General features: G+C 35.4%; 2 protein-coding genes across 2 annotated transcripts; one reads left to right on the top strand and one right to left on the bottom strand.

The window, feature by feature from the left end:
• The first annotated feature begins 855 nt into the window (after positions 1-855).
• LOC136810507 (DNA repair protein RAD51 homolog 3-like) lies at positions 856-27,934 on the top strand. The gene is made up of 10 exons (XM_067067084.1): positions 856-988; positions 1,581-1,812; positions 10,806-10,876; positions 14,341-14,439; positions 15,746-15,879; positions 21,951-22,082; positions 22,608-22,680; positions 25,636-25,696; positions 26,401-26,461; positions 27,457-27,934. Exons 1-10 carry the CDS (start codon positions 871-873, stop codon positions 27,586-27,588), a joined length of 1,113 nt encoding a protein of 370 aa, XP_066923185.1. The 5' UTR covers positions 856-870; the 3' UTR covers positions 27,589-27,934.
• Positions 3,313-9,852, bottom strand: LOC136810504 (uncharacterized). The gene is made up of 10 exons (XM_067067078.1): positions 9,448-9,852; positions 8,401-9,237; positions 7,421-7,985; positions 7,091-7,183; positions 6,752-6,869; positions 6,129-6,299; positions 5,024-5,157; positions 4,299-4,430; positions 3,685-3,777; positions 3,313-3,464 (listed from the first exon to the last, which is right to left on the bottom strand). The coding sequence occupies exons 1-10, from the start codon at positions 9,671-9,673 to the stop codon at positions 3,413-3,415; spliced, it is 2,421 nt and encodes an 806-aa protein (XP_066923179.1). The 5' UTR covers positions 9,674-9,852; the 3' UTR covers positions 3,313-3,412.

Genomic DNA, 27,934 nt, shown 5'->3' with positions numbered 1-27,934 from the left:
TCAGGATTGAGCCAAGTTTAAAAAGCTACTCCGGCAAAACACCCCCGAACTCCCTCTTTGATGGAAAAACTTTTATCTGTAAATCATTTTCTCAAGTGAAAAGTAATTGAAGGGATTATAGCTTTACGATAGTGCCACAGATCATCAGTTGATAGTGTTCAATTATTATTATCCTTTTAATTAAGATGATAAAATTTTTTGAGAAGTAAAGGCTCCCTTAAAAGATAGTGAGTTAGCTCCAAGGTCTTTTTATATTTGAAAATTAGAATGAGGGGTGATTATGAACTTTCGAAACATGGAAAGCCCTTTCATGTGGCTTGGCTTTTAGTGTCCAATTTCATAGTGTGCAAGGGGGTTCCAGGTCCCACCTAAAAATTCAGGTCCCGCCTAACCCTAAAATTCCCACCCTCAATCCAGACTCCCAGATCCAAGCTAAAAATGCTATCCGCACGAAAAACTATACTAATTCAAGTCATGAAACAAAAATTCTTGCAGCATAATAATAAAAAGAAGAAAAGTTTAGTACAGTGAATAGTGAAAGAATTATTTATAGAATATAACATTTAGAAAAAATTATAATACAATTAGAAATAACAAAAAAATAACTTTAACTTTTACTAAAACACCTAAAGAAATTAATCCCCACCTTAATTTGTTTCTCTCACCTAAAATCTGAAAATTTCCAAACCCTACCTAGAAATTTTCGATCCAAAACACCAACCCCCCCACTATTCTGGGAGGGATGCACACTCTAAATTTCAAAAGAGAATGCCTGAATATTTACACCCATGTTAAGTAAACTTGTCCTCCAGATCATGCATGTTGTTTTAAAGTCTCTAATTACTCTTTAGAAAATTAATTAAAAATAACATGGGTAAAGAATTGTGCTCTTTTCCACTATCGCCAAAGCAATTGAATATTTTAAGGCAAGGTGGTTTTGTTCAGGACACAGATGTCATCGAGCTATCACCAAGTCAACTTGCAGAAGGTAAAAATCTCCATTAAGATTTAGTTTGTATTTTGAATGTACCATTGAACCTTTTTGGAAGACTCTTCTTGCTCTAGTAAGTCTGCTTCATCAATCAATGCCCAACAAATACCATAACAAATACTTATTTTCCAAGTTATTTTACTGATTTGTACCAAAAAATTCCCAGTTGTTCAAAGAACCTTTCACTTAAGAGTTCCTATTCTCTTAAAATTCCCACAAAAACTTCTATTAAACTATTTCTTATTTCTTCTTTAACCCATTTACTAGGCCTCTTGATGTCCACTAAAGTTAATTGACGTTCGAACATGATGGGTACTTAGGTTGTTGATCATGTCTCGACTGATGCCCTAGTCTTGGCCTCATTGAAAAATATTTTAATGAGTGACATGGCTTGCCAGTATCAGTTATCTAAAAATGATATTATATTATCAAATACATTAAATGTTCACAGGTTACTCACTTGGACTATCTGCTGAATAAAAGAAATTATTTCCAAACTCAAAATTTGCATTTTGAGATGCGGTCATATTTTGATTGTACAATCATTGAAGTTCTAATGCTATTGTTTGTTTTTTTTCACCACTATTAGAACTTGGTATTGCATTGAAGGATTCTTTAGCCATTCTCAATATCATAAAAAACAACAAAGTTGACAAATTACCAGTCGAAAAATCAGCATATGATCTGCTCAAGGAAGAGGAAGAAGAGACTAGTATTGTAACTTTTTGTGCAGCACTAGATGAAATGGTCGGTGGTGGAATACCCGTTGGGAAAGTTACAGAGTTTTGTGGTGGACCTGGTATGGGAAAAACGCAATTTGGGTATGAAAGATTGTTCCTATTTCACTTTAGTCAGTGTCTTGCAGGCAGTACAAACTACAATGTAAGAGGTGTCTAACGAGACGATTCCTAAAGTCTGTCTCAAAATAATTTGCAGCTGAGACAAAAATGGTTGTAACTTTTGATAGAATTCGAATCGAGCTGCGATTTTGTGCTCGTTGAAAAGATTTATGTGAGTGGAATATTATCAAGCAAAAAAAATTGAAAAAGAAATGAAAATGAAAAATGAAGAAAAAAATAATCAAATGTAGTATAATTACCATTTTCACAGGAGTGATTCTTCAATCTTTAACCATCATCACTGTGAAAAAGTTTTTCAAAAATATTCATTCAACCAAAAGATATTACACAAAGTTTGTTATTGTTGATTGACAATAGGCTGTTTTTTGTCTTTTTTTACTACTACTTGTTTGATATCTTTTATTGTTTACTTTTTTTATAAATTTAAATGATGTGCTTGTCTTCTTTGAAACTTCATATTCAAGTTAATGCTGTAATTTTATGTACCACACACTGTTTTTTTTTCAAAATTGCCTCAAAATACCCAAAATGACTAAAATACTTTATTGAAAAGAAAATATAGCAAAATTTATTGCTGTAGGGCCGTGCCATTTTTAACAGCTTCCTTTGTGCGTAGGTCTCATAATTGCCCCGCAAGGGGCTTTTTTAATTTAATAGATAATGTAAGTAGGTTAGTTAGTAGGTTATCATATCGAGGGCTCCATTCCATATTGAAATGAATAAGCTACCTAGAGAAAAGGAAAATTCATATTTAGCCTGTTATTATGAAATGTAGAAAAAAGCATTTTTAACCCCTTTTGTGCTAATCTTTTCTATTCTTCAATATTTGTGTCATCACAATTGATAAGGATACAAATGAAACTAGTAAATGAAGGGAATGATAAGAAACGTTCAAGAATAATCTGTAGCATTTTTAGAACGTGCCTGAACATTCGTTCTGCTGGAACTCTTAATTTTATTGGACGTTCATTCGTTCGTTCGTTCGTCTGTTACCAGCTTTCCCCGGCATTGGCTCATTAGTTTTTTCTGATTTTTTGCACAATGATGCAAAATGGCAATACCCAAACTGTGACGGAGCCCGATTCTTGGAAAACAATTTTTTACGGTTGAAAATGTCAGAAATATGCCGGAAAAACCGGTCTTTTGGCATTTTCTCAAGATTTCACCATTAGTTTTTTCCGATTTTTTCAGATTTTTTGCGTGTCAAGAAAAACAACACACAATTTTCTCCAAAACGAGGCTTAAAAATCTTACTTTAAATAAATTACCCTCGACAATAGTGTGAATTCAAGTGAATAAGCGCGCGAAAATTTATGAGGTTAAGGTAAGCGAAATTTGATGTCAAATTTTTAGTATACGGAATAGATATATTTACAAGGTAAATAATAAAAAAAATCCAAGATGAGAGAAAAAAATATTTTACAAATATCAAAAATAAAAATGGGGAAAAAATCGGCGAAGAAAAAACAAAAATTGTTAGATAAATATTATTTACAAAATCCTAGGTTAAAATATAAAATCTTTTCATAAAATATACGTTGAAAATAGGTTGACAATGGATTCAGAGAAATCGATGGCCAAAATGTTTGGTTCTGTATTCCTCTGCTTGTCGCCTGAAAACAAAAGTAAAAATAGAGTAATGATTAGAAAATTAAAAATAGATATTGTTTATTTTAAATGTGCATCTGTTCTGCATCAAAACCATTGGAGTGGCTGTCAAAAATTTTCTTTCCTTTTGCGTACTCATATCACTGTAAAATTGTATCTATCATCTGCTAGCCATTAGGTGTATGTATCTGTAGAGACCTCACAAAAGAAGTATGAATTACTTACATGTTATGCTTATCTTTCCCATCACGAAGGTTGGAGGCTTCAGCAATATCTCCTGGACCATACTCGAAGTAGTTTTGTAAGAGGTCGTAAATCCTAATGAAAAGAAAATGATGATGAATGAGTTAAATAATCACTATACTTTCTTAAGAACAACTTTCTTATCCTTAATTATGAGAATGTCTTGTGTTAATTCTGCTTTGTCAACATAGGAGGCGCGCCTCATTTCTATATCATAAAAAGAATAATCATTTTGTCTTTGGTCTTCCAGCACCTACTCTCAGGTTCTAAATAAACGGGGGGGTTCGAATAAACCGGGGGTTAGACAGTTTTCAAAATTTTAATAAACGTGGGGGGGGGGACCTAATTGCCGGGGGGGTTGGAAATTGCACTTGCGAAAACTCCAAAATAAGGTAAATATAGGCTAAAATCAGGCTATTTAGAGCAGATTAAGGGACCTTCTCTTTGAAAGCTGAAAAAATTCTTCAAAATTAATAAACGGGGGGGGGGTCCTAATAAGGTCCGGGGGGTTGGAAAATTTTCCAAAAATTAACAAGTGGCCGTTTATTTAGAACCTAAGAGTATGAGCTCAGAATAGTGTACAAATTGACACTTACTTTGTGCCAGTGAGTGTATAATCGATGACAGTTTTGTTGTTCAGATCTTTGTGAAGAGGGTTCATATGGTGTGCCATCAATAATTGGAGAATGTCTGCTCGTCCATCGATTGCTGCAATATGGGCTGCAGTCCTAAAAGTTGAAATAGGGAAACTTTAAATTTCAGATACATTAATGGTTTAAAGGTTTTGTTTTTAAATAAGAGTGATATCGTTTGCTTACTCATCAATTTAAATTTACAAGCCTTTTCACATTGGATTGACACGGATGTGGAGCAAGATTCGTCAGAAAGATGAAAAGAAAAGTATTTTTTTGCTTATATCAGCATAATATAACAGTAGGCGGACACTGTCCCGATAAGAAATATGTGTCTGATATGAAACGGGAACACTTATGTAAAAACAAAACCTTTAAGGAGCCATGGCCAAGTGGTCTAACGCGTCAGAGTTGTTTTTTCCGATGTTCCGTTCAGTTTATAGATAGCCCAGCCAGCTGGAAGTGGACCCCATAAGAACAATCGAGATAAGCTTTCTAAAACTCCTAGATTATAATGGCTTTCCACGTAAATTGTCGACTTTTGTGTATCTAAATCAAATTGTCCATCTATCTTCTTTCATCACTTAATGATCATTGGTCCAGTATGTTTTTAAAAATTTTCCTGGGAAAAGCAACATTATTGATAACGAAAATCAATGTTAACGAAAATCAATGTTCCAGTTCCTTACCGTCCATTGCCCTCTCTTGCATCGACATCACATCCTTGGTTCAACATGTAATCGATACACTTGAGTAACACGATGTTTTTGTCACTCATTAATGACTTGTGGAGGATGTTCATCTCACCCAATTTGTTATTGTCCTGTGGTTATGAGAATAATGAAATTTGAGTGAATGAATTCTGGAAGGCTTTTTAGCATGTTCGCTGCTGACTAAGAATATTATCGAGAGGTCATAGGTACAATCATGGTTGAAATATATTGAGAATTCCGGTTATTTTAACGTTTTTCAAGATTTAAAGTTCCGGCGAGAACGTCGATTTTGGGCTATCTCTTTAATTTAATCGAATATTCCAATTTGGGAAGGGTTGGCAGACTTGCAGGCTAATTCTGAGCCTTATCGGACTTTTTATGAAATTTTGGATCCTCAGATCTAGTCTAGCGTTAAAACTCTACCCTTTGAACCTACTTTAGAGCACTCACAAATCGATTGTGGTTTCAAGACTTCCCGGTGAATTTACCTTTTTTCTCAAATATTATGACCTTGATTGTAGTGCTTTAAGTTGCTACAGATGTTGATACAGTTTAACTTTTGGTTGATTTTCTATTGCATTTGAAATATTTTCGCTAGTCTAAGTTTATTTATCATCAAGGGCGTATCATTCATGTTATTCACACTGCATTTATTAAGACTTAGAATATAGATTTCACCATACTTAGCAAAAACAAAGTGTAGGCCCGGAAAGTAAATAGTTTAGCAAGAGAATGTCTAAAATTTTACCCCGGTCTGTATTAATACCAAGTTTATGTATTGGAGGATATCGAGGGCGACGGTAAGTGAAATCGATACAAAACAAAGTCGATAGTTGATGTACGGCTCTATATCACCTTTGCTCACCTAAACAGACGACGGTATTTTGGTGTTTTTACCGTCGTCGAGCAAAGTGGACGGTGATTTTGGAGACATGTCAACTTTGCTTTATAGTGTCCCCATCTCGAATACATAAACTCGCTAATGAATTCAAAACGAGTGATGTGAGATTTCATTCCGGTCAATGTTTATGAATTCAAAACAAGCTGAGAACGACAGGTTTACAGGTTTCACTACACTTACATATGTCCTTGGCGAGACATCCCACAAAAGTTTGAACATCTCGAAACGTTCATCACCATAGAAATGCAACAAATGAATTAAAGCATCACGTGAATCTTGCGCTTTGATGCGCGTATCAGCACCTGCTTTGATCAACGCTTTCACGCACTCGATGGAACCAATTTCCATGGCCTAAACGAATGAGAGAGTGTTGATTAATGCAATGAAAACTGTAACCAACCAATTTAAAATTCTTATAAAATCTTTCTCGTTAATAACATTAAAGGTTTTTATGTTACATTAGTGTTCCCGTTTCATATCAGATACATATTTCATATCAGGACAGTGTCTTGCTATTGTTATATTATGCTTATATAAGCAAAAAAAATTTTTGTTTTATTCTATGCTTACATAAGCAAAATATGTTTTTGTTTTATTCTTTCTGACCAATCTTGCTCCACATCCGTATCGATCCAATGTGAAAAAGCTTATGAATTAAAATTGATGAGTAAGCAAACGTTATCACTCTTATTTAAAAAAAAACATAACCTTTAACGAAAACGAAAAAAAAACTAACACCAGTTTGTAAGGATATGCCCGACTTTAAACAAACCAACGAAAACACAAAGAAATTAGCAACTTACTTTGTATAGTGGAGTTTTGCCATGACAATCTCGCATGTTAACGTCAGCACCAGGACATCTCAATAAGATGTTTAAAGTTCTAGTGCACCCCCACGAGGCGGCATAGTGCAGGGCGGTCCTGTAAAAATAATAATACAATATGTTTAGCATTTCAGACCACTAGTCTTTTATTATATAGAGGTCAACTTTGAAAAAAGGAAGAGAAAACCTAAATGAAATATACTTAAACACATTTTTGTGGATTATTTTATACTCAATAATGAGTTTTAAGGCCTCGACTGAAATTCATTATTTTCTGAAAACCAGGCACAACGAGCTTTTAAGAAAGTTGAATCTTACCTTTTTAGACCGTCAACTCTATTGATTTTTTTCTGAAATTTCTCATCCTTCAGAACCTGACGTAATTTCTTCAATTTCCCTTTCCAGGCGAACCTAAATTCGAAAAAAAAGATTTTTAAATGGAAAATTGTGTATTGCTTTGAAATCTTCATTGAAGAATATCAATGGATAATCAGTTATTACATCTATCTGCAGACACGTGTTTTGTCCTTCCCAGGACTCAGTGCGGCTCGGGTAAGCAAGCATTGACACCACAGTGCTCAATACCATCTAATCAGTTACTATAAAGATTGTAAGATTGTAACATGCAAAGTGGACTATTGGATATACCTTAAAACGGTCGACAATTCTCCCTCTTTGACGGTGTAGTTAGGATAACTTCCCTCGAGAATTTTACGTCGAATACGTGGCTCTTCTACGTAACGTGGAGGTACGCCGTAATCGTACGCGTTGTCGATCAGGAACTTGCAATACATGTCAGCTGACACACGGTGGCCTGCACTTTCGTCAATCATAGGCGCGTTTGCAGTTTTTAGACGGAATCTCTGCATTAATTCTTCGGCGTATTCGCGGCGTTCATTTAACGTCATTGCGGACGCTTCGTAACGGTGCTGTTTCGCCACCGGAACAATTGTCCGGTTCCCGATAAATGGGCCGGTTTGATTTTCGCGCTCAACCTTCTTCCGTTCGTGCTGCCGCCTGAGGTTCGCGTCGAACCTCTTACTCAAGTTATAAAAAGCACTTTTATGTTCTTTTCGTGGAACATGAACGGAGGCTTTGGCGACAGAAGCATTCACTTGAGCCACGATTTTTCCGACTCTGTCGTATGGTGTTGGATGGACGGAGTATTTGATTGGAAGCTGTGGCAAAACTTCTTTGCGCTCGCTCTCTTGAACTATTTATATAAAGAACAAGATGAAGATCACTTTATAAACGGTTTAGAAAAATTGCTACTTCCCTCTACTAAACAATTACGTGAGCAATGAAATGACGTCCCGTTTCCTTGAAAAAAAGTGTAGATAGCTAAATTTTTGCCTGCAGCGCCATGCTAAACTCATTTTTCGTATGATTTTTAATACAAATTTCAATGTTTTTGGTTTTGAATGACTGGTGGACTGCTGCTGTCAATAGCAGTAGCACGGGTTCGAAAATTTTTTTAAAGGGGGATACACGTATAGGGGGATGAAATAAAAATGGGGGGGGGGTAGACTCCTCTGCACACTATGCTTTAAAATCGAAAAACACAGATCGATTATTCATAAGATTTAGGCTCTGGGACTTTTGAAAAACAAAAAGAAGATTTCCTTTACCTTTCGCTTCTTTTGCCTTTTTAGCAGCTTCTTGTTTCTTTTTCAAGATTTCTTGAAATTTATCAAGAGTTGCTTGATCTTCCTCTTCAATCTTCTTATGAGAAGACAAATCCGCGTCTTTGATTGGTCCATGCTCATCAGACAGGCCACGTTCTTCAAGATATTCATTCACCAAATCACGATAATACTTGACACGCTCGCCTGCCATGATCCCTGGGTCCATAATATTTGTGACTCGTTCAACTTCAGTCAAACTTCGGCGAACAGAATCGAACTGCATGAAACGAAACATGGTTTTATCCAAAGCCTCTTCACTGATTTCAGGGTCCAATTTCCTCAATTCGTCCTTTAGCTCTGGTGTGCAGAGTTCCAAGCATTTTTTGAACACGACCATGTTTTTCCATTGAACTCTTCCTTCCATTTCGGCGTCTTTTAAATGTTTGTATTCAATCTTTGCTTCTGATTGAACTTCTGGCATTCCCGATGAATCAGGGTATTGCAATGAAGTTGTCTGCATCCGCTTCTCAGATGGAGTTGGCCGAAGGTGCAATGATGTGCTTGATTGAACTTTCTTTGGCTCTAGTTCATTCATATATCTTGAAAATCTTGTCTTGCTTGATTGAGGTTGCCTTGATAATGTCAAGGTTTTTTGTGATGTGTTTGAGCATTCAAATGAAGATTGCCTTTCCAATGTCATCAAACGAGAATTTGCCGAGCCGACATTTTGGCTATTGGATAGTTTCCGCAATGGTGGACAGTTCTCATAATAGTTTACATTAGGTTTGATACATTGTAAATATTTACGGCGACCATTCAACGTGATGCGATTCTCACGTTCTAGTAAATTAACAGAAAATGAAGATTATTGTCTCTGTGAATCTCGATGAGGATAGTTTTTTGTTTTCATGTGTTTATACAAAGTCTCAGAAGATAAACAAAAGACCATATCACAATACAAAAGAGGTTAAAAAGAGAGTTCCCATTTCTTAAGAACGGGGTTCTGGCAATAACGATCGTCGTATTTTACATATACAGAAGTCAGCTTACCGATGATCTGTTCGACGCGTTTCTGCATCTCCTTCACGCGTCTCTGTTTCTCACTGTAATCTCTCCATACGGGTGCATTGAAGCGATTTTCCCGGTCAATCTCCTCCCGCTCTTGGTTTAAAAGAAAGGATCTTTCTTGAATCTCTTGTCCAATGACATTCCTTTCTTCTTGCCAAAGACCCAAGTCTTCGCATGGCAAAACAAAAACTTTTAAAGAGTTTCTCATTATTGCGACTTGAAAAAGATTTTTGTCTGAATAACTGAATTCTCTGTTCCTACAACAGAGTTCGATTGATTTTTACTTGAATTTACTGCTGATTATCGAATCAGAATATATTCTTCTATATATCTAACTCCAAAAAGCTCCTTCCAAACTTTTTACGGCTTGATAGGTTGGGTTTTCAATTTTAACTGAATCGAATGAAACTTGACTTTTAAATGAACATGAACTTTTTTTTTTAATTATATTTGACGTCAATTTTCTTGCGCGACGTCACTTTTGTATTATAATGTTCTTTTGCTTTAAAAGTTTAACACTTTTTCGACTACGTAATCCTACATTAAAAAATATCATTTTCCCCGTCCTCATTCAGCTGGCGTAAAAGGCGTAGTGGTATATTGGTTATTATCCTTGACTCCCGCCTGGGAGGCCCGGGTTCGATACCCACCGTGTCTCTATGATTCACTTTGCAAGTGAATAAACCTCTGCCAGGGTCAACCCATGCCATGTGAGGGGAGTTGGGTACCATGATGACTCGATACAAGAGTGTGGGTAGATCAGACAGACATTGTGACGTGCCGTGGCACTCATAAGGTTCGGCCTCGCGTGAGCATCGCTCTCCCAGTGTCGTTCGAGTGTCATGATATACGCCATGGCTTGGCAGCTCGCGTCTGTCAAGTCGCAGTCGCATGATATTTTTTGACCTTCCTCGGAGGTTCTTTAATTTAACCTTTGTTCGTTCGTGCGTCCGTCCGCCTGATACCAGCTTTTCCCGGGTTTGGTCCATGATTTTTTGCATTGTGATGCAAAATGACAGTACCCAAAAAGTGATGGGATGAGCTGGAGTTTTTACAAGAGACTTCACTAATTGGTTATTTGAAGTAATAGAGATGACGCGTTCTTTAGAAAAAGTAACAAAATTGTTTTATTACAGGTTAACGACCAACCAAATCAAACGAGAGCTTGTAAAAACTCCAGCTTGTCCCAAAAGTGATAGAGCTCGATTTTCGAGAAAAAAAAAATTGAATATTTCTATTTTCATTCAGCATGTTTCCAATTACCTTTATTAGGTAGATCCACTCAGCATGTTGCTTGTTTGTATTTAAATTTACTTATGATATCACACTTTTGTTTACAGAATTCAGTTAGCAGTTGATGCAATTATTCCTGAGTTATTTGGCGGAGTTGGAGGAGAGTCAATTTATATTGGTGCGTAGAAGTGGTTCCTTAAGCTGATATTGTATATTGTATCATCTTATCACAAACAATTATTGGTATCTTCCAGAAAATGTTAGTATACCCCGGGTGGAGGATATATTGTCCGAGGGGTAGCGAAAAATCATCAAAATTTGCCTTCTCCGGGGAGCAGCAAAAGTCACTTTGTCCGTGGGGTAAATGACTGAAAATTGTTAAATCCTCTACCCCCATATACAAATTCTTTCTGGAAGAGCCCATTATTAAAAAGTTCAATATATGGGGGAGAATACCATTTAACAAACTTTAAAAGCAGAAATTTTGTAAAATGAGACTTTCAATTTGGAAATTGAAAGTAATAAGTAATAAACCAGCTGCGCTGGAAGCTCCGGCTTAAGAGATTAAAAGATGTGAAAGATGAGCTTGTTGAGTTAGTTGTGTTAGAACGTTGCCCACAAACTGCTAATCAGAACAGATCAGAAAGCAAAGTAATAATTCTATTGCAGAGCGAGTATGAGAAATAATCTTAACGAATAAATAAACCAGCTGGTAGTTTAGCTCTTCTAAGTGATTACATATGCACTTTCTTGCCTAAAGAACCAACCCCACCCCCCCGCCCACTCAACCTCGACTAAAAAGTTCAAAATTGGAGCTAAAGGAGATAAACATTTAGAAGTCAATATTTCCAAGTTCTTGATTTGATTGTCCAGATAAAATTTCGGGGAGAAAAATAGCCTAAATTAGAGGCCACGGGCTTTTAGCTAAGCATTATTTTTTCTGTTGGGATAATACTTGGGGGAGAGTAGGATAAACCAATTAAAATGGTACAATAGTGTGTATGTAATAAATAGTGGTATACTTGGAAAAAAACCTGTTTTGGGTTTGAAAAATCTTCAAAAGGAACCGTCACCCCAGCCAATGAAATTACGACAAAGTCCAAAAAATATCATTTCCGGTTATAACACTGTGAAAATCAAATTTACACAGGAATTGTGTTTTATTATCCTTTACTGAATTCCCATAGTGATATGTTTGTAAAAAATCTGTGTCGGGTTTGAAAAATCAAAGGAACGGTCGCCAGCCGCGATGAAATTACAGGAATTGTGTTTTAGTATCCTTTATTGAATTCTCATAGTGATATGTTTGTAAAATATCTGTGTTGGGTTTGAAAAATCAAAAGGAACGGTCGCCAGCCGCGATGAAATTACCCTCAACTGCTCCAACTTGGGACTATCTTACGCAACATGGGACGGCCATTCCACCAGCATTTCACCAAACCTCAAAAATCATTAGATTTGAGTTTAATGAACCGCGTATTAAAAAATACCTGATTTCTCTTTCAATTTTACAGTAAGTGAAAATACAGACCAGATATCAACAAGTTCCATGTTGCGTACACTCATCCCAAGTTGGAGCAGTTGACGGTACGATACAGAGTTAAAAAACAATCATTTTCAGCCGCCATAATACAGTGAAAATTTCTCTGATCTTGTTCAAACTTACACAGGAATTGTGTTTTAGTACCGTGAGAAAGGGTAACTTGCATCAGTGGAGGCTAACATGCATAGCCCTCAAATGAATGACCTGGCTGGTCATTAAAATACACATACGCAGCTCCGCTGGCAGCTCTACTCTACTATTTTTGTTTTGATTTATTTTTGTATTTTAATGACCAGCCGGGTCTTTCATTTGAGGGATATGCATGTTAGCATCCACTGATGCAAGTTACCCTTTTTCACGGTATCCTTTACTGAATTCTCATAGTGATATGTTTGTAAAAAATCTTTGTCGGGTTTGAAAAAACTTCAAAAGGAACGGTCGCCAGCCTCGATGAAATTACGACATAGTCCAAAAACGATCATTTTCAGCCATAATACTGTGAAAATTTCTCCAATCTTGTTCAAACTTACACAGGAATTGTGTTTTAGTATCCTTTACCGAATTTTCATAGTGATATGTTTGTAAAATATCTGTGTCGGGTTTGAAAAATCAAAAGGAATGGTCGCCAGCCGCGACGAAATTACAACAAAGTCCAAAACGATCATTTTCAGCCATAATACTGTGAAAATTTCTCCGATCTTGTTCAAATTTACACAGGAATTGTGTTTTAGTATCCTTTACTGAATTTTCATAGTGATGTGTTTTGTAAAAAAAATCTGTGTCGGGTTTGAAAAATCAAAAGGAACGGTCGCCAGCCGCGATGAAATTACAACAAAGTCCAAAAATGATAATTTTCAGCCATAACACTGTCTGACTGTGAAAATTTCTCCAATCTTGTTAAAATTTACACAGGAACTGTGTTTCATTATCCTTTATTGAATTCTCATAGTGATATGTTTGTAAAAAAATCTGTGTCGGGTTTGAAAAATCAAAAGGAACGGTCGCCAGCCGATGATGAATACAACAATAACAAAGTCCAAAACAGGATCATTTTCAGCCATACATAACACCACAAAAAATACTGTGTATCAATGGCTGTGTGTTTGAAAGTTTCATTGTCAAGTTTGAAAATCCAAAAGGGACAACCACCAATTAGATGACCAAAAGTCCACAATAGATCATTTTTACAGCATAAAATCATGAGAAACACACGTATTTGAATTCAGTATACAATAGCAGTACAACGTACAACGCAACATCAAACTTCTCATAAATCATGTTCAAAACATCATGAATAAGGATGAAAATGATCAATTTTTCACTGAGATTTGTCAGTATTCACAGCTCACCAGTCCACGACCTTTCGATAGCCATCTTTTTCTAATATTTTCGGCCAATCAAATCACAGTATTATCGGAATCAGTGATCCGTTTTTGTTAAATCGGAATAGATCATCGGATTAGATAAACAGACAAAAAATGTCTTGACGACCCTTCTTGTCGGAAGAGAGAATTAAAGGCTCCTAGGCCGGAGCAATAAGCTGGTCATGATACTGGAGTAACCTTTTTTATTCAAAGTGAAGTCCCAGCTGGCACACGACGTTGTTTCAACGTTTATCTAACGTTTACAACGTCCAAATAACGTTAGATGAACGTTGAAACAACGTTGTGTGCCAGCTGGGGTAACAAAATTTGATGAACCTCTTTATACAGGATCTGTATTAATGGGGTACACGTTGTTTTTTATAAGAACATCCAAATTTATTGAAGCCTTGGGATATTCTTAACTTTTTGAGTTTTAAGCTTAAAAATGTTCTTAACATGTTCTTATTTTGACCATTTTGTGAGTATTTTTGGCCATTTTCCTAAGAAATAGCTTGTTCTTGTTCTTGTTTTTTAACATTTTGGCCACCGAAGTCTTATGTTCTTATATAGTTTGTTCTTATAAAAAATGTGTACAGGCTCTTTCTTTAAACAAATACTTTCCAAACTGGAGAACTCTCAAGCGTGTAGAACCCATTCCCCGTTCAAGAGCTGGCATCTTTCATACCCCAATCTTTATAATAACTAAACTCAAGTTGATCATTATTCCTCCCTTAGATTGCGAAGGAAGTTTTATTTGTGAGAGAGTTGTGGAAATTGCAAAAGCAGCATCCAACCATATCCGATCAGTTGCTGAGAGCAATAGTGAGGAGGAAGGTGAGCGTTTACGACCCCTGTTAAGGCCGGTCTCTAATTTCGCGCGACACAAGCGAAAACCTTTTGACGTTTTTGTAAGGTCATTGGTCGGTTGAAAAATAAAGCAATTTTTTTTGTTCGCGCGAAACTTTTTTATGATATAATCTTTTCGAAAACAGTAGCAGCAATATTTTTTGCGATATTTACTTTTTTTGCTTGGAAGAGCTTAAAGCACGACATCTAGGCTTTACAGAAATCTGTGAACAGGATCTGTCTGCTTTTGAGGGAGGTGAGTGGTAGTAGCTAAAACAAAAAAACGCACTGAAACAAACGTCAGTTATAAACATGAACATTAAAACCCATTAGCTTTTGCTTTTGTTTCAAGTAACTTGGTTTCAATGTTTTTGATAAATGACCAGGTGAGATCATCACATTTGCCACATTTGCTTTCAGGGAAGCAGGTGGTGTATGCAGGTTAAGTGATATGTTATAATCTTTGACCCCTCTTAGAGGCCCTCCAGCAGTTTTCGAGATGGCGTGATTGGCGTTTTTTCAAGTTTGTGATTTCGTGATTTAAGATTTTAAAAAGTACGTGATTGTGATAGAAAGAAAGTTCAACTGGTGATAATGTGATTTGGAATTCTTTTTTGCGTGATTGCGTTATTTGAAAGGTGACTGGGGGGCCTCCTCTTAGCACAGAATTCCAAAATTGATATGAAGCTTCCTATGAAGAAATATGACACCTTAAATATGATAATTGTCTTGAATAAGGCGTAGCGGTTATTCCTTTTTGGAAAATTGAAGATTGAAAAAAGTGCGGTAATTGATTTTAGAGTTATCTATCTGGATGAGCAAGTGAAAGGCCAGTTTACTTCTCCTTAATTTGTCTATATCATATTTTCATTTGGAAGACCAAGTGTAGTACAAATGTAACTAACTAAACAGGAGTTTTGCTTTATTTTTGGTAGGCTGGCGAATGAAAAATTAACTCTGGCGATTTTTAGATTCTAGGCCGGCGAATTCTTAGCAAGCGCAGTGTATTGATTAGCGTAAATATGTACTGGAGGCGACGAACCGAACTTTTCGAACGGCGAATTGTAATTTTTTTTAGTGCCTTGGACCGGCAAAATTCGCCGTTCGCCGGGCCTAAATAAGACCCCTGAGATAAATAAATAAGGATATTTAATTAGATCTGATGATAAAGTTATATAAAAATGACCGAAATTTCTACAAAAGCAGCTTCATTTGACTATTATTTATATTTTTCCTATTTTGAACTAATTATTGTCACCAAAAACAATTAAAAACATTGAATTCTTTCATTCAGGGACAAGAGAAGCTCTTCAAGAATTTACTCTACAAAGTATTCTGAAAAATATACACGTTTATCGTTGTCATGACTACATTCAGCTGATTGCATTGTCTCATATTTTACCAGACGTCTTGAAAAACAATGGAAAGGTTTGTTTTGATTTTTTGTTTGAATCGTTTTCGAATCCATTTAATTTCATTCTTCGTTAAACATTATTCGTTAGTTATGATGTTGAAGGACAGGAGCTTGGCCCGGGGGGGGAGGGGTACTTGGGTAAAAAGGAGAACGAGGATGTGCCGCTAGTCAGGGTACCCTTTCAACCTACATGAGTCCAAGGTGGGGTCGCAAAAACACCAAAATAAAAAAATCTTTGGCTTTTCCAGAAAAAAGTTTTACCCCCACTGTTGAGGATATTGATTTTTTGAAGTATCGAAACCCCTGGATATACTACTTTATTAATAAAGACCCCTGGATATCCACTCTTAAAAATATGCTCAACCCCCTGGATATCCTCTCTTATAAAGCTGGAAAAGTCCACTCTCTTGTAGGGTACCCTTTTGTGGGAATGTGAGAAAAAAGTGGAACATTTAGAGAACATTTTTGAATTTCAGTCCCATTCAGGGTCACTTTTTTCGCGAATTGTTGCAAAATTTTCGAAAAAACAAGTCTACGTAGTGTCCATCTTCGAACCTCGGCGGCACACCCCCGTCGGTCGGTAAAAATAGTACCTCTGCCCCCGGGAAGCTTGGTCCCTTCTTCTTTTCACTTCATGAAGAAATTAACTCTATCAATTAATAATGAGAGGAAATAATGACTCATCAAATCTTGTTCGTCAATTATAAACTATTAGATCTTAAAAATTCGATAAAATTTACCACCGACCGACCAACCGACTGGATTTGAAGATGTTTTAGAACCCGAATGGAACATATTTTTGATTGCCGCCTATGTTTGAATAAAGCCGTCAAATTATGATGGCGTCCCCGGAAACATACTCCAAGCCCAAACATTTAGATTTAGATCTTCCTCGAGAGTTATATTATCACTAGAGATGTTTTGTCCTTTCTGTAATTTACTCCATTTGACATAAAACGAAATTCATTCTTTCAATCAGTAATTTGAAGAAATCGTAACTATTTAGATCTTCCTCGTGAGTTATAATATCACTAGAGATGTTTTGTCCTTTCTGTTATTTACTTCATTTGACATAAAACGAAATTTATTCTTTCAATCAGTAATTTGAAGAAATCGTAACTATTTAGATCTTCCTCGTGAGTTATAATATCACTAGCGATGTTTTGTCCTTTCTGTTATTTACTTCATTTGACATAAAACGAAATTTATTCTTTCAACCAGTAATTTGAAGAAATCGTAACTATTTAGATCTTCCTCGTGAGTTATAATATCACTAGAGATGTTTCGTCCTTTCTGTAATTTACTCCATTTGACATAAAACGACATTTATCCTTTCAACCAGTAATTTGAAGAAATCGTAACTATTTAGATCTTCTTCGTGAGTTATAATATCACTAGCGATGTTTCGCCCTTTCTGTAATTTACTTCATTTGACATAAAACGAAATTTATCCTTTCAATCAGTAATTTGAACAAATCGTAACTATTTAGATCTTCCTCGTGAGTTATAATATCACTAGCGATGTTTTGTCCTTTCTGTTATTTACTTCATTTGACATAAAACGAAATTTATCCTTTCAACCAGTAATTTGAAGAAATCGTAACTATTTAGATCTTCTTCGTGAGTTATAATATCACTAGCGATGTTTCGCCCTTTCTGTAATTTACTTCATTTGACATAAAACGACATTTATCCTTTCAATCAGTAATTTGAACAAATCGTAACTATTTAGATCTTCCTCGTGAGTTATAATATCACTAGAGATGTTTTGTCCTTTCTGTTATTTACTTCATTTGACATAAAACGACATTTATCCTTTCAACCAGTAATTTGAAGAAATCGTAGCTCATCAAATCTTCCTCGTGAGTTATATTATCACTAGAGATGCTTTGTCCTTTCTGTTATTTACTTCATTTGACATAAAACGAAATTTATTCTTTCGATCAGTAATTTGAAGAAATCATAACTCACCAAATCTTCCTCGTTAGTTATGATATCACCTTTTTGAAGAAAATGAGTCTTTGTCACATTATCAACAACAATAACATCGATCACTTTGCCAACAAAAAGAAGATCCTTATCCCTTTTCCATGGTGTTTCGCCTTCAATTATCACTTCGATTCCTTGGTAGTTGATATGAAAAATAATACTGCCATTTCCATGTTGATGTTTGACGAAATACTCTTTCAATACCTTATCAGTCATTCGAGTTTCAAGTGTTCCCCAAAAATCTTCACTATAGAGTTTTTTATCTATCTCAGTTACCAGATTCATGATATCATCGACATTGAAAACATTAGCTTTTGTAAACACTCTTGAATATATATTTCCAACAATAATTGATGTCCAAAATATTGTCCCTTATCCATCGCATCGTTCGTCCATAGATACAGATGAATGATCTTCTCCTTTCCACATGTATATGTTTCAAGTTCTTTAAAAGCATTAAATGGATCCCAATTATGATTTCTAACTAAACCCAACAATAGTTTATGAATGTCTGTTTTAAATAATATGTTCACTAAATAGTTGCTTCCTCCATATGTGAAAATTTGAGCGAGCCTATTCCTTGGAAGCCATGTTTTACTCAACGTACATAAATCTTTTTCATAAGGCGATAAACACATTAAAATGATGCGGTAGTGATCATTGTCTTCTAGGGATTTTAATTTCCTTGATATGAATTTATTCCCACCATTCCTTCCTTGACCAGCTAGATACAGAAGTGTTGGTATTGAACGCTGGTATTTATCAGATGTTTGTGGCTCTAGAATGTTTTTAAAAGCATCCGTCAACATATTCAAAACTGTGGGAATATCAATCTCAATTCCACTTCCAATATCACCATTTATAAATACATCATCTACATTTTCTTTGTTTACTTCAATAAATTGTTTGTACTCACGAGCGTAAATCCATGTTTTTATACACACATCTCTCACCAAATATTTCACCAACGTTAGCAGATGGAAGTAAGAATAAAATGTTGTCCCTTCTCCATCTTCAAAATGAGGTATAATTATAACTTCTGTTTGCTTTAAGCAGGATTGGTGGTTAGTCACTGTATTTTGGCAGTAAATGGTAGCCAAGAATAATATCAACAAGATTTTGTTCATGCTGAATTTTATACTAAAAGTCCCAACGAGTTTTGAGTGATCTCTAAGAGTATACTTCAATAGACTGTATTTGTATCTAAATCTGAAATGATAATTTTATTTCAGATTTGACTCAGATTCAGATTTGACTCAGATTCAGATTCAGATTCAGATATTCCCTCAAACAAGTTATCTTTTGAGTGTTGGTTAACTTGTTGCTAACAAAAAGTTAGCTGAATAATATGTCTCAAAAATCTCATTTATATAAAATGTTAATCTCATTATAGATTAATAAACCAGACAATCTATTTTACCTTGGAAAGTATTCGAAAATACTGGTAAACTGTGAAAAGAATAAACTTTGACAACTTTGATTTGCCATTCATATTGAAAAAGTTTTCCACGTTTTTGTTATAAGAACAAACTATATGAGAACATACACGCTTTTTTTATAAGAATACACTTTATAAGAATGTCCATGATGAAAATGGACAAAAAATTAAGATGCTAAGAATACCACCACAATGGAATATTACTACTCAAGCTAAGATTGCAATTTTTAGAACATTTCAAATATACATTGTCGATTACCCCCAAGTAAGGCTCACCCCTTTCACAAAAATGTCATTTTATGCTTGTACATATGTACTAAACGTTAAATTTGTCTGAATTAGGATCCTAACAAAAGAATGCTGTAAGAATATTTTAGGGTGATTTTCCCAAAAAAGAATATCCATGATGAAATGATTTTACACCATTATTATAAAAAAAGCGTGTAAGGCTTCCATGTCAAAGAACAAGTTAAAAACAGGCTTTGCTGGCTCTAAAACATCCGGTTTTTTAGGAAAATAGAACAAAATATTAACAAAGTGATGAAAATAAGAACATGTTAAGATTATTTTAGGCTTAAAACTCAAAAATTTAAGAACATCCGAAGGCGCTTTAAAATCTTTGGACGTTCTTATAAAAAACATGTACCTTTGGAAAAGTATAAAAACTATATGAAATCTCCTTTGACATTTCACGCTCTGGATTTTTCTACGAGAATTCAGAAATATCTCTAGAGCGTGTTATATACGCTTTTTTATAAGAACAATTTTATAAGAAAACGAGGCTGAAAATGTGCAAAAACCTAAGAACAAATTAAGAACAATCTGAACCTTACCTTTAAAAACTATTAAAACAAAGTACTGATTTTGACAGATTTTAAACCTGTTTTAAGCTTTAAGTAAAGAAACTTAGTGTAAGAACATTATAAGAAAAATATTATTGATATATTACTGATTGAATCTGAATAGTCTAAATACACCACAATGCCACAGTGCCAGTCTCCTAGTAATAGTTCTTATGTCATTGATTATGGTGACCTGGAGAGGGGGTTTGCTCAAGATAAACAACCCACCGTATGTGTAGTCTGAATCGCAGACATCTACAAAACCCCAGGTAGTATAAGGAGCACGAATCCGTTAGTGGATGCCTTTTTCAAGCTTCCACAATTGCACTGTAAGCGTCGAAATGAAAAAAGGGGAGAAAAAGTGCACTCAAGGCGGGTGTAAAATTGGGAACATCTGCCCATAATATGCCTAAAAATGGTAAAGAAAATTAAGAAAATACACCTAAAGGATCGATTTTCAGCCAAAATTTGCTCAGATTTGGCTAAATTCTCTCTGCATTGTAAAGGTTCGATTTCAAAGGCTTAACTTTGGGCTGCACGTACGATCGTTTTTGAATCGATTGCAATCTGACCTGGCTGTTCAGCCAAACAGCGTTGTCTTGTTTTTTAAAACGAAAACGAAAGTGACTGGTTTCTAAAATGTTTATTTATATTTTTCGTTGATTTTTTTGTCTTTAGCCGATCAGTGCGCTCAAAGGCTCATTTAATATTCATCCCAAATCTGGACGAAAATCGGCCAAAGTGTTCCGCCAACCTGGGATAATTCTCTAACTGACCTTGAGACTGAATCCGTGCCAGATATTGATACAGATATTAAATTTCATTATTAAACATATTCAAAACTCAAAGGAGTTAAGTAGATACTCGACGAGAAAAATCGGATTTGCAGCCGAGCTTGATAGATATTGGATGAGTCGAATATATTTAAGCGAGGCGTTGATCCATTTTATATCCTCATAAAAGAATTAATACTTTTAAGTACGTTCTACGAAAATTATTTTTCTTCCCTGAGAGAATTTTTAGGCTCGTAAACCCGAAAACATAAAATCGCTTTGGAAATCACCAAATGATTAAAGTCAGAAGGCTTCAAACAATTCTGACGTAAAACGAATGGTAGCTTTTATTGACCTAGACGAGGCCAATTTAATTTGTTGTTTTACGGGCCAAGCTACCCAAAAAAGGAGGTCGGTCGGACGGCGAAAAAATAAAAATAAAAGTAGAACTTCAACTATAAAATCTTCTAAAAGACTACTACATCTTAACAATAATGCGAAATAGAAAATAAAAAGGCACAAAAAGGTCGAATTCATTAATAAAATGAAAAATTGAACATAAAATTCTTAAAACCTTGGAAAAGCTGCCAAAATTCTGAAAATTTGCGTCGCTGGGGAACGGGCCGTGAAAGGTACGGCAAAGGACGTTCCTGTACGGACGATTGCCAGGCCGTACGGCGTTTTTTAGGCGGTCAAAGTGACCGTGGTGCATCTCTACGAAATGGAGAATAAGCCTGCAAAATATTTAAGACGTAACACCAAAACACCAGACACAGTGCGAGTCTGTAAAGCAATGAAATTAAAAATGTACCACCAAAATGAATTTTATTTTGATTTCGATTTTTGGAATTTCAGGGTCGGTCAGGCCCGTAAAACAACTAATTAAATTGGTCTCGCCTTAGTACCTTATCGGGGAAAATTTTCGTTGGGGAAAAATATTCGTCACTTTTCCCCAACGAAGTTTTCCCCAACGAAGTTTTCCCCGATAAGGTATGCTATAAAATTACATCAACGTAACTTAGCAACCTATTTTGCGTTTTTAGGTGAAAATCATCATTTTAGACAGTATAGCATTTCACTTTCGTCATGATTTTGAAGACATGGCCTTACGTACTAGGCTTCTTCATGGATTGGTTCAAAGTTTCATGAAAATGGCTCATGACCACGGTTTAGCTGTAAGGATTATTTTTGTTTTATTTTTGTCTTAAAATAAACTTCTCGCTTATTCTCTATAATACCATCAGGGTATTATTTTTCTCTAAAAACTGTAATAAAAAATGGTGTTCTACAATTTCGGTCAAAATATATCGAGAATTTTGGTTAATTCCTCGTTTGAGATCAGAACCTCATCCTCATCAGATCCTAAGTTAAAACTCTACCCTTCCAACCTAATTTTAGAGCGCTTCCAAATCGTTTGTTGTTGTAAAATTTCGTGGGAATTTCCCTTTTTTCTCAAGACTTTGATTGTATGTAATTTTAATTCAGGACAGTGATTCGACGGGATTGACGGGTCCAACCGAAATATTAATAACTTTACGCGCAAGGGCTTTTGATCCCTCAAAGGCCGACTATCATTCCTCTCCGATGGGAAATTGGCCCGCTCCTTTAGAGCTTTAGCGTTGGCGGCCGCCAATCCGCCATCGGAATATCAGATAAGACAGTGATTCAACCGCCATTTTACATATTTTTTCCATGTGCAGGTAGTGATTATGAATCAGATGACGACAAAAATTGCTGACGATGAAAAACATTCGAAACTTATTCCTGCTCTAGGTATGTCAAAAAAGTGGTATCAAGTCTAATTTTAGACATTTTGTATAGGTTTGCCATAGCTAGTTGCAACGCTTTATTGATTCGTCTGTGAATTTGCCACTTAACTTATTTTCATTTTTAGCTAACTCACGTGTATGTATCATTAATAATATATCATTAACGAGAGCTTTTAAAAAAGAGCAGTAGTCTCTAAAAGGCTCTATTTTAAGCAGAAGGGACCTCCCCCCCAACTTTCTGTTAGAAAGTTTGAGAAATTACTCGAATGATGAAACCAGCCGAACTTCAACTTCAAGTTAGTTCTTCTTTCCCTTTTGTCCTAATGAAATATAATGACAAAACCTTATTAATTTCGCATAGCGAAAGTATTACAATAGGCTTTCGCGGCGGTGGCGGCGGTGGCGGCGGTGCGGAAAAAAAAATAGAAAACGAAAGTAGTTGAAACTTCTAAAACATTCTCGAAGTCTGAAATATGGACTCACTCGCTAAGATAAAATTTAATGATTCCACTCCGTAAGTGCTAGGTAGGTGGAACCAAGCATTCGTAAATATTGCTCGATTTTTTAAATGGCGGATTTGATCATGCTGTCAGACTTTGGATTTTTGTATTTTTATCATGTTTTTGGTGTTTTTAGAGTACTTAAAGAGGTTTATGTTTCTTTTAGCATAGTATTTTATGTTTGTGTAGCTAGTAAATATGCACCAATAAAGTGATAGGAATCTTACAATTAAAGAGTTGCTCTTGAACATCACTACACACAACAACAATACAGACAACACAACAGACAGGTATGATCTTCATTTTTACAGGTAGAATTATTTGTTGATATTTGATTAGGTTGTGTTGTAAGAAAGATTATCGTTTACTTAGTATTTCACAGAATAATTCATAGCAGGGGGTGTCAATGTATAAGTGATAGAAGTTACCTTTTGTTAATTAGGTAGGTGCGATGTGTTAATTGTCATTTTCCGGACTCAATGTCAATCGATGACTAATTTATAACCAACCAATTGATTGGATGTCGATTGATTTTGATAATTGAGACTATTCTAACTGATAATAGATTAGTTTTTTAATCGATTGGCTGTCAATTGTGATCAGTCGAACATCTTTATAATAAATCAATGGAAAATCAATCACAAATACAATTGATAGCCAATCGCGCTTCCTGTAGAATCTTGATTATCGATTGTCTATCAATTATCGAAATCAAACACTATCCATCCAATCCATCGATTATTTATCGATTAGTCATCGATTGGAAAAAGTTATCAATTGTATCGATTGAGAGTCTGGCATGTTAGATTGGCGCTTCGTACGTGGGATGGTGGTCATTGGACCTTGGTTGTTAGGCAGGCGTCAAAGTTTGGGATTCCCACTCACAGTGGTTCACTTGACCCGGGTCAACCCAAATGGATGCAAGGGAAAACAGCAAGACTGTTGTTGAAGTCTATATCAAAATCTTACTGGAAAATGTGTATCAACTTTGATTGAATACTGTACAATGGATTTGAGTTTTGATTGATCAGATATATAAGAAATCAAAAGACTTTTTTATACAGTGCCAGACTCCCCCTCAAAACAATTGATTCATTTTCAATCGATGACACATCGATAACAAATCAATTGCCTGGATATCGATTGGTTCTGGTACCGTAAGTTGGTCTAATGTCGACATCCCTTTTCTAATTCCGACACCCTTCTTTAGAGATAGGAATAATAGAAAGGGTGGGATCACTTATAGACAAAAGGTATTTTCCTCTCTGATCGCTAAGCAAAGAAAAATGGTTTCCATCAGCGATTCTGCTAATTATGACATTAAAGAAGGCTCGATTACATTAGTTGATCGATTATTCAATAATTGGCTCTAAGATGATCAATCCAGATTGGTTATTTAACGGTTGCAAGTTTAATCAATCATTCAAATCCAATCAATGATCAATACTCAACTTTTTCTAATAGGCTTCATTACCTATCGAATATTGGAACAAATTGATTGGTTATTGATCAAAAAAAAAATAGAAGTCAATCAAATTTGAAAAACATTTTTGCAGAAAAAAAATTGGCCTTAAAATTTCTATCAAATTTAAAATATCTATGTCATTTTCCAAATTTGTGCTTTTCGAGCCTTGAAACAGTTATTTTTTTATCTAATATCAATATTTTGCCAAAAATAGCCCTTAATGGCAAAACTAAATTATTTTTATATTTATTTTTCAAGGCATCGGCAAAATAAATGCCCGTCAAAGTTGATTGTGTTTGATTTTGTTTTATTGAGATACTTAGTATATATTATGTATCTGTCATTAAAGTCCGTCATCTCAAAAGTATGTAGATACTTTAATTACCTTTCAAACAAATTCTCAGCACCAAGTTATACTAAAGTAGGAAGTTATACCGTTACAATTGGAATGATATATTAGAGGTGAACAATCTATATGACTAAAATTTTATTCATCTACAAGATGTAAACATTTTAATATTTTTGTAAATAGTCAAAGATATTGGTATGATAAGACATGTAACTTGGCCACACTGGGACAGTTCACATTTGGGTGACAATAAAGCTCTAGCCCCGTTCCATTTATTGCATTCTATTAATTGTGACAGGGGGTACTTAGGCATAAATAGGTGCCAGGTATGTGCTGATGCTAAGGTTTGGTTTTTGTCCTTCCCAAGTCTCTGAATTATTTAAGGTACGAAAAACTTGAAAAGTCATAAAAATCTCTAGAAGGTTAGAAATTTTTTCGAAAATGTGCTCTAAGAGTCACATTTTCGCCTTGTCTCTGTAAGGGTAACTTTATTTTCTGTTAGAGCCAGTTTTTCTCAGGTCCGATTGACATCCAACTCTAGTACTCCCCGGTCGTTTTTAATATGATTATTTCATCTATGAATAATCAAATACTTTGCGAAATTTTCGACTCTGAGTCGTCTTGTTTATTTTGACATTATTTAAGGGACAAGCTGGGGTCATGCATGCACAATTCGTATTGTTCTCCAGACAATGAATGGACAAAGGTGAGACTGAATGAATGTAAAAAATATTTTGAAAATTTGTAGCAAAGAACCTTAGCGTTTGCCCCTATTATGTTCGAATAAAGGTGTTGACTCAAGCAAGGTAGAGAGTTCTAGCCCGGGGGGGGGGAGACTTAGGCAAGTGAAGGGTACGGGTATGTGCCACCCTTAAGGGTGCCTGTTTTGGGACCTTAAAGTCCCTGTAAGGGTTGGAAAAAACAGAAAATTAAATTTCAGTCCCACTAAGGGTCAGAAAAATAGGAAAATTTCTACTTTTTGCTCCTTGACGAAAGATGAAAGTTTGGTCAAATTAGCCCCAATAAGGGTCGTAAAAATCGCGAAATTTTCTTATTTTTCCTCCTTTTTAGTCCCGCTAAGGGTCCGAGGGTCGAAAGTCGGGCGGCACATACCCGTCAGCTCGCAACACTAGTACCGCCCCCCCCCCCGGGGCTCTAACGAAGGAATGATTACAAACCACTACACGTACATGGTCAAGTATCTTCTATAAAGAAAGCCATTCACAATTCCTATGATGTTTTCACTTTTTTTATAAGAACAACTTATATAAGAACATGAGGCTTCGGTGACCAAAATATTAAATTGTAAAAATAAGATGTCAAGAATATTTTCGGCTTAAAACTCAAAAAAGTTTCAAAAATTTTGGATGTTCTTATAAAAACTGTACTTATACTTTCACTATATCGTAGATTCGCCCACTTGTTAAAATCACCAACGATGCAAGAATCAACAACTCCTTTTGTTATCACGGTATTTTCATTTCCCCATTCTTTCAATAGAAACCAAAAGTCTTCTATTAGTACTGTGAAAAAAATGGACAAGCTAAAGCTATTCTCCCGAGAGGGAATCCTTGAATTCAATTCTTTCCTAAACATGCCAAATCAAAGCGCAACTTGCCTTTTATTTGCAACAAAAGAAAATTTGACAATAAAGACAAAACAATATATTAAAGTCTGTCTCAATATAATTTGCAGCGGAAACACAAAAGGCTATAACTTTTGATAGAATTCGAATTAGATGACGGTTTTGGGATTGTTGAAAAGATAATCCGGAGTGGAATGTTATCAAAAAAAGAAAATAAATTAAAAAATCGAAAACGAAGATAAAAAATGAAGAAGAAGAAAATCAACTTCTTGTAGAATAATGCTCGAATAATGATCTTCATTTTTATATCGGAAATTCTTTTGATCATAGAACGTCATAAATGCGAGAAAAAAATTCATGGAATTTTCATTCAGTCAAAAATTACAGCTTAAAACTTTGCCCAGGTTGACTTAAAGAAGAGCTCTTTTTTGCTGTTTTTTGATGGTTTTTGAAGTCAATCAGTGGACTGCCTCTTTAGATGAAACAAATTTTTTTAACTTTTTTCACATTACTGATGTTCTAAAATCAAAGAATCACTGGTGTAAAAATGATAATTATAGGACAATTATTAAAGAAGTTGATTTTCTTCTTCTTCATTTTTCATCTTTGTTTTTCGATTTTTTATAATAATTTATTTTCCTTTTTGATAACATTCCACTCCGAATTATCTCTTCAACAATCACAAAACCACCATCTAATTCGAATTCTATCAAAAGTTACAGTCTTTTTTGTTTCCGCTGCAAATTATATTGAGACAGACTTTACCAGACCAGGGTTCTTTATTTATAATGACTATAGTGAGAAGGCCAGCTAGCCTATAATACCCTTGAATTTCAAATCACACATTGTATTATCAAAATGGTTTTTCATTTATTCCTTAGATTGATGGAATACGTGACGTCATTGCACCTGAAGCAGAAGAAGAACCATCACGTGATCAACCAGAAAGCGATTTCATTGGTCAATTCAATAATGGTCAACAACCAATCAAAAGACTTAGAACGGAGCCATGATGGGTATTATTTGGTATCTAATTACCACAGGTGTAACTCTGGGTATATGTTCAGTAACCAAGGAAAAGATTCTATTCATGATATGCATCATTGCAATGTCTTCAAAATCATACCCTATATAAGTCTGCGACCGCAGTTGGAGGCGACCCTCCAGGCTCCTCTTTCGATAGCTGTCTACCCGAAGGTAGGGGAGGGCGCCACTCTTTCTCCCTGGATTGCTCCACTTACCCTTGATCCTTCTCTTAATTGCTGAGCATCAAGCAGAGAGGCATCAAGTACCATTTTGGGAATCTTTGGAATGACCCGGCTGGGGGTTGAACCCACAACCTTGCGCACCGTAGCCGGA

Source organism: Clytia hemisphaerica, unplaced genomic scaffold (assembly GCF_902728285.1).
Source record: "Clytia hemisphaerica strain Z4C2 unplaced genomic scaffold, Clytia hemisphaerica genome assembly, whole genome shotgun sequence".
NCBI classification, from domain to species: Eukaryota; Metazoa; Cnidaria; class Hydrozoa; order Leptothecata; family Clytiidae; genus Clytia; species Clytia hemisphaerica.
The sequence above is the reverse complement of the archived record's forward strand: the minus strand, read 5'-3'. Positions and strand labels throughout refer to the sequence as shown.